The 15,706-nt window shown below is 42.9% G+C and overlaps 1 protein-coding gene across 17 annotated transcripts in view; it reads right to left on the minus strand.

Moving 5' to 3' along the window:
* Window positions 1-15,706, minus strand: part of FGGY (FGGY carbohydrate kinase domain containing) — a 423,584-nt gene that overhangs the window by 102,707 nt on the left and 305,171 nt on the right. For all 17 annotated transcript variants that reach the window (XM_058717224.1, XM_058717223.1, XM_058717222.1 and 14 more), the window contains 2 exons: window positions 15,115-15,176; window positions 3,260-3,407 (listed from right to left, as the gene is read on the minus strand). In XM_058717224.1, the coding sequence (XP_058573207.1) occupies window positions 3,260-3,407; window positions 15,115-15,176 (210 nt within the window). The remainder of the gene's footprint in view (window positions 1-3,259; window positions 3,408-15,114; window positions 15,177-15,706) is intronic.

Below are 15,706 nucleotides of genomic sequence, written 5' to 3' on the forward strand. Positions count from 1 at the left end.
CCTCTGAGACTAGGCTGGGCAGTCATCTCCCACACATCTAGGGAGCCCTGGAAAGTAAGTGGCACCTGCAGCTGGCATGCCCAGTATCACCTGTTTATATATTCTGTCTGCCCAGTCCCCCATCCCGACAGTAATAGTCCTGACGGTTGGAATTACATCTAGTTATTATATCGCCCAGCAACTATAAAAGGCCTGTATTAGTTCAAATATTTAATTAATTAGTTGATAAGCAAATGTCTTCATAAGTAGGATAAAATGGGAACCTCTTGGCTTCATTTAACTGGACATTAATATTGGTATTAAATACATATCATATGGATACTAAGAGCAGCAACCAATCTATTTAATATTAGCAAACTGTTCATACGTATGTTTTCAAAGCAATACATGGTTTCTTTCTTATCTCCATGTTGACTGTCAATTAAGTACATATTAAGTACTTAGTATATGTCCAGAGAAATGTTTCAGAAGCCAAAAGAAGAAATCACATAGGTTTCCTTCTCTACTGGGAATATCCTGACCATTACAGTTGCTAAGTAGACATTCTATCAAGCACTTCCCTTCCCTCCCTTGAAACATGCTCTGTGAATATACATATTGTTGTACCTTACTGTATCTACGGCAGTGCTAGGCACTTCTAGGTAAAAAATAAAGATCTACTAAATGAGTGCTGGAGATAGTAGTCACTGCAGGTTCTGACAAAGGATAACATGACAGTAGAGATTTCAGGGTGATTACTTTGATGTTATCTGAAACTGAGGGAAAGAAATACTGGCGGGGGCAGTGCCTGGGTGGCTCAGTCGGTTAAGCATCTGACTTTGGCTCAGGTCATGATCTCATGGTTCGTGATCTCGAGTCCTGCATCGGGTGAGCTTGTGCCCCACTTCGGGTGAACACGAGCCCTAGTTCTCTCTGTCCCTCCCCCTCTCTCAAAAAAAATCCCTCTGCCCCTTGTGGGATTCCTTCTCTCTCTCTCCCTCTGCCCCTCACTCTCTCTCAAAAAAAAGCAAGAAATACTGGGAGAAATTTTTAGTCCAGAATTTCCTTCCTTTTGTCTTACCAAGGTCACCTTCTCCTTCTAGTGATGTGATGTAAATTCATGGAGAGACAGCTATTCCAATGTAAGCCCAACCCAAGGCCAGTTACAAAAGGAAATCACTGTTAAGAAACAGTACATGAGATGTGAGTTATGTTTGTAAAACTTTTCAAAAAGTAAACATACTAGGATCTTCTGATACAATTGGGAGTATGTCCCCGTGTAAGAAGCCTTCTTTGGTAAGCATGTACTTAGCTGTACTTGTTATAATGAGACAGGCGTTCATGAAAACATTCCATTGGCTCCTTTGGAATTACATTTTGGATTGAGGTTACCTTTATAAGAATATCCTTACAGTGGCAATTCTTTCTTTTTTTTTTTTTTAATTTTTTTTAATGTTTATTTATTTTTGACAGAGAGAGAGAGAGAGAGAGACAGAGCATGAGTGGGGGAGGGGCAGAGAGAGGGAGACACAGAATTGGAAGCAGGCTCCAGGCTCCGAGCTGTCAGCACAGAGCCCGACGCGGGGCTCGAACCCACAGACCGTGAGATCACGACCTGAGCCGAAGTCGGTCGCTCAACCAACTGAGCCACCCAGGTGCCCCGGCAATTCTTAAGTCTTTGGGTGTCAGGCTTGGTTTTAAGGAACAGAGAAAAGACACTGGGAGCCATGAGTCCTGCCATGCTGGGTATTGAAGCTGGGTATGACAGAAGTTGGCAAGAGAGGTAAGGACTCCAGATCCAAGGCCATGGGCTCCAGACCCATGATCATTTCACTCCACAGCCCTGCATTGTTCTGGGGTCATCTTATGAACTGGTCATGCTTCTTAACATCGTGAACATTTTAAAGGCCCATTACATTTGGCTTCAGGTATTTGTCTCCAGTTAAGTCACTCACTCTTGTACCCACACAAAATGTGTTCTACCCCAACCTGTCGGTACCTAGGAGTCAGTTATCTGCAAGGGCAGCTTTCTGGCTGCAGTTTGTGGCCACATGACCCTCTCCCAACTTTCCTCTTCTGCTTCTGCAGGCCAAGTAAGGAGGCCAAGCTCATTGTCGGTGGTGTGGGCACGCTTCATGGACTCCAGACAGACATAACTTTGGCTACGTCCCATTTTCTTTTCTTTTCCTGTGACTCCCCTTTTATTAGCAGAAGTTGATTGTATCAACTAGGTAATGAAAATAAAGATCAGGCCTTCCTACCGGCATCATAAAAACATTTTAAAAATCTCAATACAATCAGTCATAAAACCATAGAATTTTGAGTCTCGAAGTTCTCAAAGCCAGCCGCCTGTTCTACCATCACTCAGTGTAAACCCTGAATTGCCACGTTTGGCCTCCATCCTGGACTCCCACCTCCATTCACTGCACATTCTGTTTCTTGACTTCTTGACATCTTGACATCTTCCTGGATTCTGAATTCCTGGTTTATTTTCCTATTTGTGGCCTCTCTTGGCTTCCGGGAACTGAAGTTGACTTCTATTTCTCTAGCTTGAATATGCTTCTTCCAACCTCAAATACGATTCTCAATGGTATACTACCTACACTCAGCCACCTAATCTTGCCTGGCCACCAGGGTGTTCTATCTTAGTTTAGGAGGCTATGAACTCTGCCACAAGTTGATCCTGGCTCCTAAAGGAGGGCCCCAAATCTTCTGTACCATCAGTGACCCCAAAGGTCACCAGCAGCTGAATTTATCCATCAGTGTAAGTTATTAATTTTCTTTTCCTTTTAGCAAAGCTTAATCTGAAATCCTAATAATGTTAACATGCACTCGGAACAGCTCTGACTCAGAGCTTGAGCAGACATGTGGTTATGGCAATCAAGACCATGGGTGGTAATATTTACCACTTATTTACTGGGCAGCCTGGGGATGGAGACAGAAAACATGACTCTGCAAACTGATGTGAATAAAAAATCACAAGGCAGGGGCTCATGACTTCCAGCCGCTCCACAGGACAAAGAGGCAGCAGTAGCTAAATGTAAGAAATACTGCTTTTAACGCTTTCAAGATTGGCTCGGCAACAATGAGAACTTTCAGCAGCTCATCCTATGGAGCAGCAAGGGCCTTCGCAACAAGCGATGCATCTGCAAGAAGCCTGTGTGCCCTTGCCCCGCCTTGTTTATTTTTCCTCTTTTCCTTTCCCCTCACTTTGCTTCCTCCCAACTTTGTAGACCTTTGGCCTGCCTGCACCTTCGTGCAAGGACTGGCTGTTACTTACCATGCCCTTTAGTGTCAGATCTGCTAAGGGAGACCGGTTGCCATGGAAGTCTGGCCAAACATGTAAATCAACAGTGAGGAAACCCACAGGCCGAGCCTTCTTAATCAGATCCAGGTGACTGTTCAAATATGCATATACACTTTGGCATCTGGAAGAGACGTTGATTTTGTTTTGAAAAGGGGGGGGGGTAGGGTCGGGAGGCAAACTCTTCGGCAGAAAGAGACAATCTGTACTTCCCTATCAGATCCAGAAAAAAAGCAGAGTCCCCAACCTTCAGCAAAGAAACTACCCAAACCCCCAGAAACCAGCATTCTGTACTCTCAGATCATGAAGTGCCATCACCAAGAACAGGCAGCATGTCCTGGTGCAAAGCGGAAAGGCTTGGAATCGGAAGACCAGGGCCAGGAGGGGCTTTACCCCTAGTAGGTGTGTGACCATGAGAAAGTTACTCAAACTTTCTGAACCACTTTCTTCGCATCTGTAAAAACAGATAGCATAATCCCTGTCCAACTTACCTCATGGGGTTATTGTCAAGATCAAAGGAGGCTATGCATGTGAAGATACGGTATTTTGTAAACGGGACAATAGTGGACATATGTAAAGGATTTTTAAAAAATCTGTATTGCTAATTGTAACAATAATGATGGGGTGACGAGTATAAACCTAAGTTCTTGGACTCAGCATAGGAGCTGGGCCACAGGAAGTGATAGCACAGAGGAATACAGTTAGATCAGGAATTAGGAGACTTGATTTCCTACCCAAAGGCACCAAATGGCGTCACGTTTGTTCCTGCTCCTTTCTAAGTCTCAGTCTCTTTGGATGCAGGATGAGGGAGTCACAGTCTCCACATGTCTGGGGGGAGAGGGAGACAGAGGTGAGGAGACTGAGAGCTACGGTAGTCCTGGCCCTGGCCCTCTGGTAGATCTGGGCTCAGATCGGTAGCTGGGTGACATGGGCCAGTAACTCGCCCTCTGTGAACTTCAGTTATCCCATATAAAATAGGTCTCATAATACCTATCTCACGGAGCTGAATCTTACTGCAAGGCACAAAGGTTAAATTTGGTCGCCCTTCCCCTCTTTAAATGTGCTTCATTCTCAAAGTCTTGTACCAACGATTCTAGAGGAAAGTGGGTTTATCAGAGGGTGGCATCCATGCCTCTTGTCACTGGTGACCTTGGAAAGATCTCACGGCTTGAACAATGGCAGGAAGAAAAGTATAGGAAATCAATGTCCAAGGGAGGGTAATATCTAAGGTACTCAAGATGACAGTATTTGAATTTCAAAAATGCTTTAGGAGTGTCGCTCAGAGATTTCTAATTCCAGTTTTGTGACACTGTGAATGTTCCCATGGAGCCCATGAAGTTCCCCAAAATTTTCTAAACTAACATTAAAGGAAGAGACAAACAACTAGAGCAGTGGTTTTCAAACCCTTTTGTTAAATAAAAATTTTTCTTAATTTTTTTTAATGTTTATTTATTCTTGAGAGAGAGGCAGAACGCAAGTGGGGGAGGGGCAGAGAGAGAGGGAGACACAGAATCCGACACAGGCTGGAGTCTCTGAGCCAACAGCACAGAGCCTGACGCAGCGCTCGAACCCACGAATTGTGAGATCATGAGGTGAGCTGAAGTTGGACACGTAACCGACTGAGCCACCCAGGTGCCCCTGGTTAAATAAAAATTTTGTGTGGAACTCCAATATAGGAAGGATAGAAAACCAAAACTGCTCCACATAAGTGCCAGAGTGAGGGAGTATGTCTGTGTGCACGTGTGCAAGCCTATGCAAGATGCTCAAAGAAGTGAAGACAAGTGACCAAGTTCAAATTTAAACAAACCCTTCTCTGAGGGATTCTGAAGCCATATCTGTAACCCAGATTGGAAAAGACTTGTCAAAGCCCACATTCGAACTCTGCTTTAGCATGATTCTCTGACAGTGTTAGGAGAGGATCCTGGAGGCCTCCCTGGAAGGCAGGGCCGGAGCCATATACCTGGGTAGAATACGATCACATCCTGGTTTTCTATTTCCCAACTCTCTCTGCTCACGGTCCAAAAGGAACATTGACCACAAAAGCCACAGGAACGTCCATCCGAGCCAGAATCCAGAGTCTGCACTGATTCTAGCAACATCCGACTTCAGAATACCATCACTGCACTTAAAGCGAAGGGCTTTTTTTTTTTTTTTTTTTTTTTTTTTTTTTTTTTTTTTTTTAAAGCACACATCTATAAATCTTTTCATTTGCCTCTCAAGGAATCTCAGGGCAGGGCATTTGGTTTCAGACATCTGGGTCAATAAGAACCTATAGGCCTAATTACTATTGATTTGTCATTGTCTCATTTACCGTGGGTCTTTGCAAACAGTGAGATTCGTTTAGCCTCTTACATATATGGTCACTCATGCACTAATGAGATCCCTGGGGGACAGGCCATATGCTTACCCCTTTGACTCCTAACCTCCTCACAGCTGTATGTTTATTCTTTGAATGTGGCCATTCTCCTGCATGTTTTTCCAATTATACCTTACCATGTGTGCTATCTGAGTATATCATTCAAAATGAAATGCACTTGGAAAACATTATAATAACAAATGCACATCATTATTCACATAATTTTAACCTTACATGATGCCTTTTTTGGTTCTGACTTTGTTTCATTTTTTTTTTTATTTTTTTTATTTTTTATGTTTTTATTTTTTACCAATTCCTTCTCAAATGGCGGTCTGACCTCTCCCAGCTTGGGAATCACACATCAACTGTTTCAAGTGTGTGCTTCTCCTTCCCTCTCACAACCCCCAGGCTCACGTATCCTTGGTCAGAGGGAGAAATTCCTGCTGCCCCGGTCCCACTGCATATGTTGAAGAAAACACAGTTGCAACCTTCACACAGTATATTCACTGTGTAGCAGCTGGGTGGTCAGGTACACAAATTCCCTAAGCTTCATTAACTTTTCTATATTCAGGACTAATTCTTTTCTCTTACAGGCTGCTGTGAAGATTCAATATAGAGCCTCAGCACTGTACAATGAGAGGTAATGAATAAATAGTTCCCCCTCCCTTCCCCTCGTAGGAAATTCATTTCTAGCTTTGAAACATCCAAGAGTCAGGGAAGACTGTTCACAGACTTTATTATTTATAATCTTAGATGAGGATAGCACCCCTGGAATCTCTACTCTCTCCTCCCTCTCTATAAATCAGTTAATTCTTTGGATTCTTGGGCTGCCCAGAAGTGTAGTGACCATAATTTCAAAGCAAAAATCATAATACATGGTCTAGAAGAAGACATGTATGTCCTTTCTAGGAGTGGAGGAAGTCTGTCTGTCTTCAGTTCCTCACCTCTTGACCCGCTGCAATACGTACTCTACTGAAACTGGTCCCACAGTGAGGAACGATAGCCTTTGCTTCCAGCTCCAATGGACCATCTCCTGCCTTTATCTTACTTGAATTCTCTTTCATTCTGTACCATTTGAACACTTCTTACTCATTGGTTCTCTTTCTCTTGATTCCAGACACTATACTCCTTTGGTTTTCGTACCTCCTCTCCAGCTGGTTCTCTTTCGTTACTTGTCCCTTAAATATCTTAAGTCTCCCAGAGACTTGTCCCTCTTTCCATACCCTTGGATGATCCCATCTTCCTCTCGTGGCTCCAGGTACATACATCTAGGGCTGAGGACTTTCAAATATATGCTCGTGTCTCCTGCTCATTTCTTTCCTGAGTTCCAGGTCAGATAGCCAACAACCCAACCAATGGTTCCTCTTGGAAGTCCATTCTTGAAATCTTGCCCACTCCCAACTAGGTTTCCTACACTCCTTCCTCGGTGATTCTTCTAAAATGCAACTCGGGGTGTGGGGAGGGGGTGTCTGGGTGAAATCAAGTCCTACTCTTGATTTCAGCTCAGGTCATGATCTCGTAGTTAAGGGATTGAGCTGCCAGGTCAGGCTCTGTGCTAACAGGCCTGTGCCTGCTTGGGATTCTCTCTCTCCCTCTCTCTTTCTCTCTGCCCCTTGTCTGTTTGCGCACACTCTCTCACTCTCTCATTTTCTCAAAATGAATAAGTAAACTTTAAAATTCAACTGTGATCATGACTCACACCCCTACCCAGAACCCTTCAGGGGCTGCTCTCCATTATCCTCAAGATAAAGCACAAACTTTCTTGTCTGGCATAAGATGTTATTCACTGTCTAGCTCTCCCTACATGGCACTGTGTTACATACATGTCTTCCAACGCAGAATACCAGAACTGGAATTTCTGGGTTGTTTACAACTCTATGTTTCACTGTACCACTGGTTTGCCAAAGGGCGGATCTCTGGAGTCATATGGACACGATGTTCCAGGCACTCTGGTCTACACCTCAGAATGGAGCGGGGAAGAGGAAAAATATCTTGGGACACCACCCCCCTTCCATGTGCCAGGCACTGTGCTGAGCAACAGTAACCACTGAGAGGGAGAAAATGGAGAATTTATTTCCTAAGTCAGCACAGTCCTCAGTCTTTCTGAGGGGACCCCAATCCTTTCTAATCCTTGCATGCAAAACAGAAGCCAAAGAAAGGCATTATGATACGTAGCTTATTTCTGTTTAAGAAACATTTCTCATTCAAGAGCCATCAAGAATTTAGTGATTATCCTGGCACATCCTAGGGGATGAAAGGTGTTAATATCATCACCCTCGTTCCATGACTGTCCTAGCTCAGGGGAGCCCAAGTAAATACTTGCTGACAGACTGATGGCCCCAGTTGTCAGAATGAGGGGCCGAGACTCAAGGAGCCATAAAGGCCAAGGAAGCAATCTGAGAACACCAGAGGAGAATGGAAAGTGAGAATAATCTTTAGAAGTGGAGTCGAAGAGGTCCCTTTAATCCTCATTTCCTCATCAGAAATCATATGACTTCACCCATATGAGGACTTTAAGACACAAAACAGTTGAACATAAGGGAAGGGAAACAAAAGTAATATAAAAACAGGGAGGGGGACAAAGCATAAGAGACTCATAAATATGGAGAACAAACAGAGGGTTACTGGAGGGAGGGTGGGAGGGGGGATGGGCTAAATGGGTAAGGGGCACTAAGGAATCTACTCCTGAAATCATTGTTGCACTATATGCTAACTAATTTGGATGTAAAGTAAAAAAAAAGAAAAAAGAAAAAAAAGAAATAAAGTTTATTGATTAAAAAAAGAATTCAATGAAATTATACATATATATGTATATGTATATATATATATAGCTATCAGAAAGAGCAGTGTCAGGAACACTGCAAGTTCTCAATAAATGTTCTTGTCTTTTCTTTTTCCTTTCCCTGCTCCAGTGGAATATACACAGCCTTTAATGAGGAGCTTTAAATGCACCTGAGATTTGGCCCATGGGGCCTAGTGCATTTGAAGGAAGTGATCCTCAGTGGGATGACGGGAATCACAGTGGCAAAAAGAAAAAAAAAAAGGTCTGAGAAATAAATCAGACTGAGAAACACTGACTGTCCCTACAGAAATGGCAGAAAAATCCAAGAGAGTGGGAGAAAAGAAAGGTTGGGAGAGAAAACGTGGCTTGGGAAAACTTCATTCCGGTAATCTCAAGGGGCCTGAAACCAGGAGAGCACAAGAAATGATCACTGCTTGCAGTGACCTCTGTAAAAGTAACTCACAACAGGCTGGGCGTCTGATTACAGTCGTCCCCTTTTGGTAGACTGAGAGCTTGCTGACATTAGGGGCCCTCTGTTCTACTCTGTTCCTCTCTCCTCACCAAAAGGGTCTTGTGTCCTCTCCACAGAGCAGCCAAAGCAATCCTTCTAAGGTAAATCTGATGGTGGCTTTCTCCTCCGGCTCAGAAATGAAAACCTTGAATAAAAGCCAGGGTCTTCATGGTTACCTTCAATGACTTCCATGGTTTGGCCTTGGCTAACTTTCAAGCCCTTACCTGTTCCCAACTCCCTCCCCGTCTGGTCCAGCCCCAAGGGCCTTTATAGTCTCCCGGAGCCCCCCAAGCAGGCTGCTGCCTCAAGGCCTGGGGCCTTGCTATTCCTCAGGTATTTCGGTATGGCTTGGGGAGCTCCAAAAACAGAAGACCCCTGTCTCAGAGCTAAGCCATCAGCAAATCTTACTTGAAACTGCAGAAACAAATACTGATAAACAGACTTCATTATTTTATATACTCTTGAGTTGCCACGTAACCCATTGAGTCATGGTTTGTTTCCACTTTTTATTCAGAGTCCCGCACAAGTGTCACCCCATCAAAGATGGCTTCCTCACCTGAAAGAGTTCCCATCCATCACCTCAACACCCCTCGTTCTGTCTCTTTACTCATCTCTGTTTTTGTTTAAGTTTATTTTTGAGAGAGAGAGAGAGAGAGAGCACAAGCAGGGGACAGACAGAGAGAGGGGGAGACACAGAATCCGAAGCAGGCTCCAGGCTCTGAGCTGTCAGCACAGAGCCTGACACGGGGCTTGAACTCACAAACCGTGAGATCATGAGCTGAGATGAAATCTGACGCTTAACCGAATGAGCCCCCCCATGTGCCCCTCATCTGTTTTTCTTTAGAAAGTTTATCAACACCTGGTGTGCAAATGTGTGCTCTTTACCTACACACACACAATTTGTATGTATCTATTGTGTATATATAATTTCCATGAAAATAGGGACTTTTTTTTAACTTTGTTCACTATTATAAATGCTCATAAGACACTCATTACTCATCACCTTTGTTCTGCTGCCAACCTTGAATCTAGCGCTTGTGGTTTGTGCCAACACCTCCCCACCAAATTCTGCTATCACCAGAACCTCCCTCTGAGACAGTGGGAGTTAAGGTTCCATAAGAGAATTAAGACAATAAAGGACAGTTTAGGGGAAAAGAGCCAAAGTTATGATCAGTGTAAGGCAGTCTCTGTCTAAGGAGTGAAAGTTTGGCCTCACAGAGAGAGAGAGAGACTATGGTTGCCAATTACATGCACGAGCACATCTAGTTATTGTTTACTTAATTTATAAGCTCACAAAACATCACTCTTCAGGGATGGGTCTGAGAAGATTATGGCAAATCAAGAGTATGAAATACTAAATCTGTTTATCAGCACTTGTTCTTACAGTTTCAAATAGGATTTGCTGATGCTAAGCTCTAAGGCAGGAGTAACTTGCACTCTGCTTTCAGAGAGCCTCAAGCTGCACCAAAAGAGACCTACAGTCTCTGATTCCAAGGGATTTGCTGTCCTTTCCAAACAGCCAAATTCACTTCAGTAAAGTCATGCCTATTTCGTCCTAAGACCTCTGTAGTCTTGGGATATTCTATTCATAGATCTGTAAGACAGAGATGCACTTTCTTTTACAAAACAATAGAAGCAACGTGAGAGGAAAGAGAACCAAATTTATTGAATACCTGCTAAATATACGTGCTTGATGTAAAATTTAAGAAAGAAATGAAGCCAAGAGTATACATAGATGGGAGCATCATGGAAGAATGACAAAGAGAGAAGGAAAAGGGTCCAGAACCCTAGCTGTAAAGAACTTTGATGTGATAGTCTTGAATTTGAAAAGGATACTAAAAGGACAAGCCAGAGATATAGGAAGAAAACTGGGAGACGTTAACATTCCAGAAAGAAAGCCAAGGAAAGAGAGTGTTATAAAGCAGAGGAAGGTGTGATCATTGATGCCACATCCTGCTGAGAGTCCAAGGATGGGGACTGGAATGCACCCTATAGACTCAGCAACAGAGGTCACTAGGGACCTTAACCTTAACAGTTTCAGGGGTCAATGGGTACAGAATTCAAATTGAAGTGGGCAAGGGATGAGTATACAAAGTGAGGAAATCGTGACCAAGGATGGAGGCAATGCTTTGGAGAAGCTTATCTCTAAAAGGGGAGAAATACAGGGAGGTAGTAGGAAGACGGGGTAAAGTCGACTAGTATGTGGAAAGAGTTGGGATTTAAATCCAGTTGACTCCAGTTCTGAATTCTATGAGTTGCTGCTTCTGCACCACCCTGTGCTGTTGTTTCTCTGAGTCTGCACACTAATCCATAAATCTCTCTCTCTTCTTCTCTATAAAAACTATTCACATGAGGCTCATCCACTGAGTAGAGCTGTGGAAATTTTGAATATTGCATTCCAAAATCTACCTATCCCTTAGGTTTGTATTGGGCTTTAAGATCTTCAGAGACTGGCATTTCCACAATCTATTTTCATCCACATAACATCTGTAAAATGAGGTAAGCAAGGAAGTATTATTGTGGTTTTATGGGTGAGGAAACTGAGTCACTGAGACAATTATGGCAGAAACGGCACAAGAATCCAGACCTCCAATTCTCAGCCCAGCATTCTGGCTACTTTACCACACTTTCCGCAAGAAGGTCAGCAGGTTATGGATGACTGCTCTGCTGCTTAACCCTAGAACCACCACCACCAAAACATCCTCCACTTTTATAACCATTAGTAATAGTGGCAGAAAGAGCTGTTGTCATAATTGTCACAGTAGAGTTTACAAAGCCTTGCCAAATACATTACCTCATTAAAATCAAAACAAATTCTCAGAGGTACCCAGGGCTGGTTCTTGCAGAGTGACTACCCCATGTTCTGACGGGGAAACAAATTCATATGATGATGCATGTTAGGAGCTGGGGTTTGAATCCAAATCTCTGAACTCCAAATCCAGTGTTCTTGTCTTTGGGTTTGTGGTTTATGAATGCTGGATTCCTTCAAGAATCTGATGAAAGTGATGGCTTCCCTTCAGAGAATTATACCCGTAAGAATACAATCAACAAAACTCTGCACACATATTAAGGGGTTCGCTCATGATCTGAAGGTAGGAACCCTTGCTCTAGGTTACATGGTCTCTAAGCCAAATAAAGTGTGAGTTGATGAAGTTACATGGTGTGATCCCTCTCAGTGGTAAGAGGGTCATAACCAGGGATTGCTAGAAGGGAAAGCTTCTGAAGCTTTCCTCAAACTCCCTTGCAGGACCATTCCTTATCTACACCCTGACAATAGACTGCTTTTTTTAAGTTTATTTATTATTTGAGAGAGAGATAAAGAGTGCGCAAGCAGGAGAAAGATAAAGAGAGAGGGAGAGCGAGGATCCAAAGTGGGCTCTGTGTTGACAGCAGAGAGCCTGACGTGGGGCTCAAACTCACGAACCACAAGATTATGACCTGAGCGGAAGTTGGATGCTCAACCGACTGAGCCACGCAGGTGCCCCCAGACAGCTTACGTTCTAGTATAGTATGCATCTCATTCTGCTCTGTGTAGGTGCCTCCCCTATTAGAATGTAAGCCCCTTGGTGGGGTGGAAATGTCTAATATAAGTAATGACACCCATAACGACAACTTCCATCACTACTACTTTAATTCCCTGAAAACTTAGAACAGCTTGACCCTTGTCACCATATGCTACCCACTATTCAAACAGGCTCCAGAGTCTATGGTATTAACCTCTACCTTAGACTGTCTCTCATTTTCCATGTACTTGCTACATGGGGTTTTTCTGTTAATATTATAGCATACCTTACTTTTCTAAAAAGGCCCAACAGCACTCCTGTCTTAAGCAGTTAAAAAAAATAATAAATGGATTTCATTTTGAAGTAACTTTAGACTTACAGAAAAGTTACAAAAATAGTACACAGATTTTCCTATACTCATCACCTAAGAAATTAACATAAGTACATTATTATTATTTTTTTTGAGTTTATTTATTTATTTTGAGAGGGTGGGGAGGGACAGAGAGAATGGGAGAGAGAGAGAATCCCAAGCAGGCTCCACACTGGCAGCACAGAGCTTGATGTGGGGCTCGAACTCACGAATCATGAGAGAGGTGTTGTCTGCCAGATCTCTCCACTGTGAAGTTACCCTTTTTCCTTTGCTATTAAAGAGTGAGATACTTTAGGACTATGCATGTATCCTGCTTAGCATCATACTTTCACTCACTAATTTCAGCATCCATTGGTGATTCTTGCTTGCAACAAGTGCTGTTTGCCTAACGATGATCTTTTAGTTCTATTATTCCCTCCACATTTATTTTTTAAGGTCTATCTATTTTGAGAGAAAGAGAGAATGAGGAGGGGAGGGGCAGAGAGAGAGGAAGAGAGGAAGAGACAGAATCCCAAGCCGACTCCACACTATCAGCACGGAGCCTGATGCGGGGCTTGAACACACAATCCATGAGATCATGACCTGTGCCAAAACTAAGGGTCGGATGCTTAACTGACTGAGCCACACAGGCACCTCTCCTCCACATTTATTAATTTCAAGTACATGGTCCTTGCAGTGCAAAGGGAAATCTGCCTTTTCTTCCCTACTTATTTCTTCAATAAGTATGGCCTCAAGGAGTCACTTTATACTATTATTACTAATTCAGTTGATCAAACTGTCCCCAAAGACCACTGAGAGATTCTTAGTGCTGGCTCCTGTGCCCTTCGACAATTCTTCTTTGAGTAGTTCCTTACTTTCTGGCATCAGAAAACGTTCATGTGTATATGTCCCCCGCCCTCGCTTTGGAATCGGCCATGTTTCTAAAACCTACTTTTCGGTAGAGAACACTATTTAAAAACCAGGATCTGGTGCTAGCCATGCAAACTGCTCCTAGGGGTCATTGTTTCTAGGCCATCTCAGCAGAGAACACAGGGAACATATGTATGTGTACTCACACATGAACATACACACTGGATTTATTTCTCTCTATAGCTATAGCTCTATCTGTACATAGCTACACCTACACACATACATACAAAATCACAATTTGATCCTAATATCTCCAATTTCCACCCACTACCACAGGGTTCATTATAACCTTCCCTTTCCCTATTTAAGAGAAACCTGGCTCCCATTATCCATAATGTAGTTATTTATTTGCTCAGTTGTGGTATACACATGACAGATTTTCAGAAGAGCTCATCCAGACATTAATGAAAAACAAATTTAGGAATTAGACTATAATACTCAAGTATAGTTATTTTATCTTTAACCATACATTATACTATCACAACATTTTTTCTCAAAATTACTTAAGTTAGTTCTTTTCTTTCCCAAACCCTTCTTAGTGCGGTTATGTTATTCATTATTAATACAATACGTTTCGTTTTTGCTAACTGTATTTTATTTTGCCTATTCTCACCACATACGTATATCCTCATAACTATCTATCTACCTACCTTACCTAACCTACCTACCTAACCAACCTTGCTCCCTCCCTCCCTCCCTTCTATTTTCAGGGATACAAGAAGCATCACCATGGTTCTAAGAATTAGGGTATATCAAAAAACGTACTCAAAGAAGTACCATTTCCACCTATTACGCTGTTCACACTCCCCCATATTTCTACTGCATGCCTACCCACCACCTCTAGGTAACCAGTCTCGCCACTTTCTGATTTAACTTCCCTGCATTTCTCTTGCACAAGTAAGTACACATATATTTTCTTATAGTCATCTTCCTTCTACATAAAAAGAAGGGAACTGTAAACACTTCTTTGCTTTCTTCGCTTAACAACATTTCCTGAAAATCATGTTGTAGCAGTTAATATCCTCAGTTTTACAGATGAAGACAAAGGCTTAAAGAGATTGGATAACTTGCCCAAGGTCACACACCAAGTAAGGAGTAAAGCTGGATTTGAACTTGAACCCAAGAAGTTCTGATCCCCAAATCCATGTTCCTTCTACTACATTAGAGTCTCTCAGCCAGGGTTCCTGGCATATTCTTTGGGGATCTCTAGTTTCTTTGAATTCTCTTAGATCATTTTGAAAATTAATGCATGTACGTCCTGGATCATCTTATAACCAAATACTGCCAGGCATCTTCACTGCCCATAGGAACTGAAAATCACACATCTGCCTAAAGGGACTGAATGCCTTCAGTGCAGGAATGCACAGGAGCTTACAAAAGGGAACAGGGACAGCAGTTACCTGGCTGTGGCCTTGACTTGTAGTTCAGGGAAGGCAGCGTGGCCCTGCACCACGTGGTCTATCTGAAAAACAAGAGAGATGGGTCAGTTTTACAGTTTCTCGGATTTATGTTTAAGCCAGAAAGGGATATATTAAAATGTCTGTTTCTTTCCATTCTTTGTCCATAGAGGATCTATGCTAAAATGCTAACTCAACTTCAGTGTCATAGCTATTTCAGAAATTTAGCTTGGCTTAACCTACTATCAGCCTTTTGATCCACAAAATAAAGCAGTCTAAAGAAAAAAGTAGCAGGAAATGAAACTCTCAGGCTAAAGTGGCAGCAACAGATACTATCGGGTCCCAAAAGGAGGGGTGATGACAGGAATGAGAAGGCAGTAACTCCAGGTATGGGGCAAAGGGCCTGGGTGTTAAAGCACCAATCTCCGGATCACACTATTTCCACCTCCCCATCCAAGCTGTTAGCCCAGGCAAGGTCAGGCCTTGAATTACTCACTGTGTCTTACCAAACGTGGGGGGGAGTGAAAGAGACAGAGGAGGAAGGAACACTAAGTAGTTCAAACAACAACAACCACAAAGGGTTGCCTTAGAGCTG

The sequence above is a fragment of the Neofelis nebulosa genome, chromosome 2 (assembly GCF_028018385.1).
Source record: "Neofelis nebulosa isolate mNeoNeb1 chromosome 2, mNeoNeb1.pri, whole genome shotgun sequence".
In the NCBI taxonomy this organism is placed as follows: Eukaryota; Metazoa; Chordata; class Mammalia; order Carnivora; family Felidae; genus Neofelis; species Neofelis nebulosa.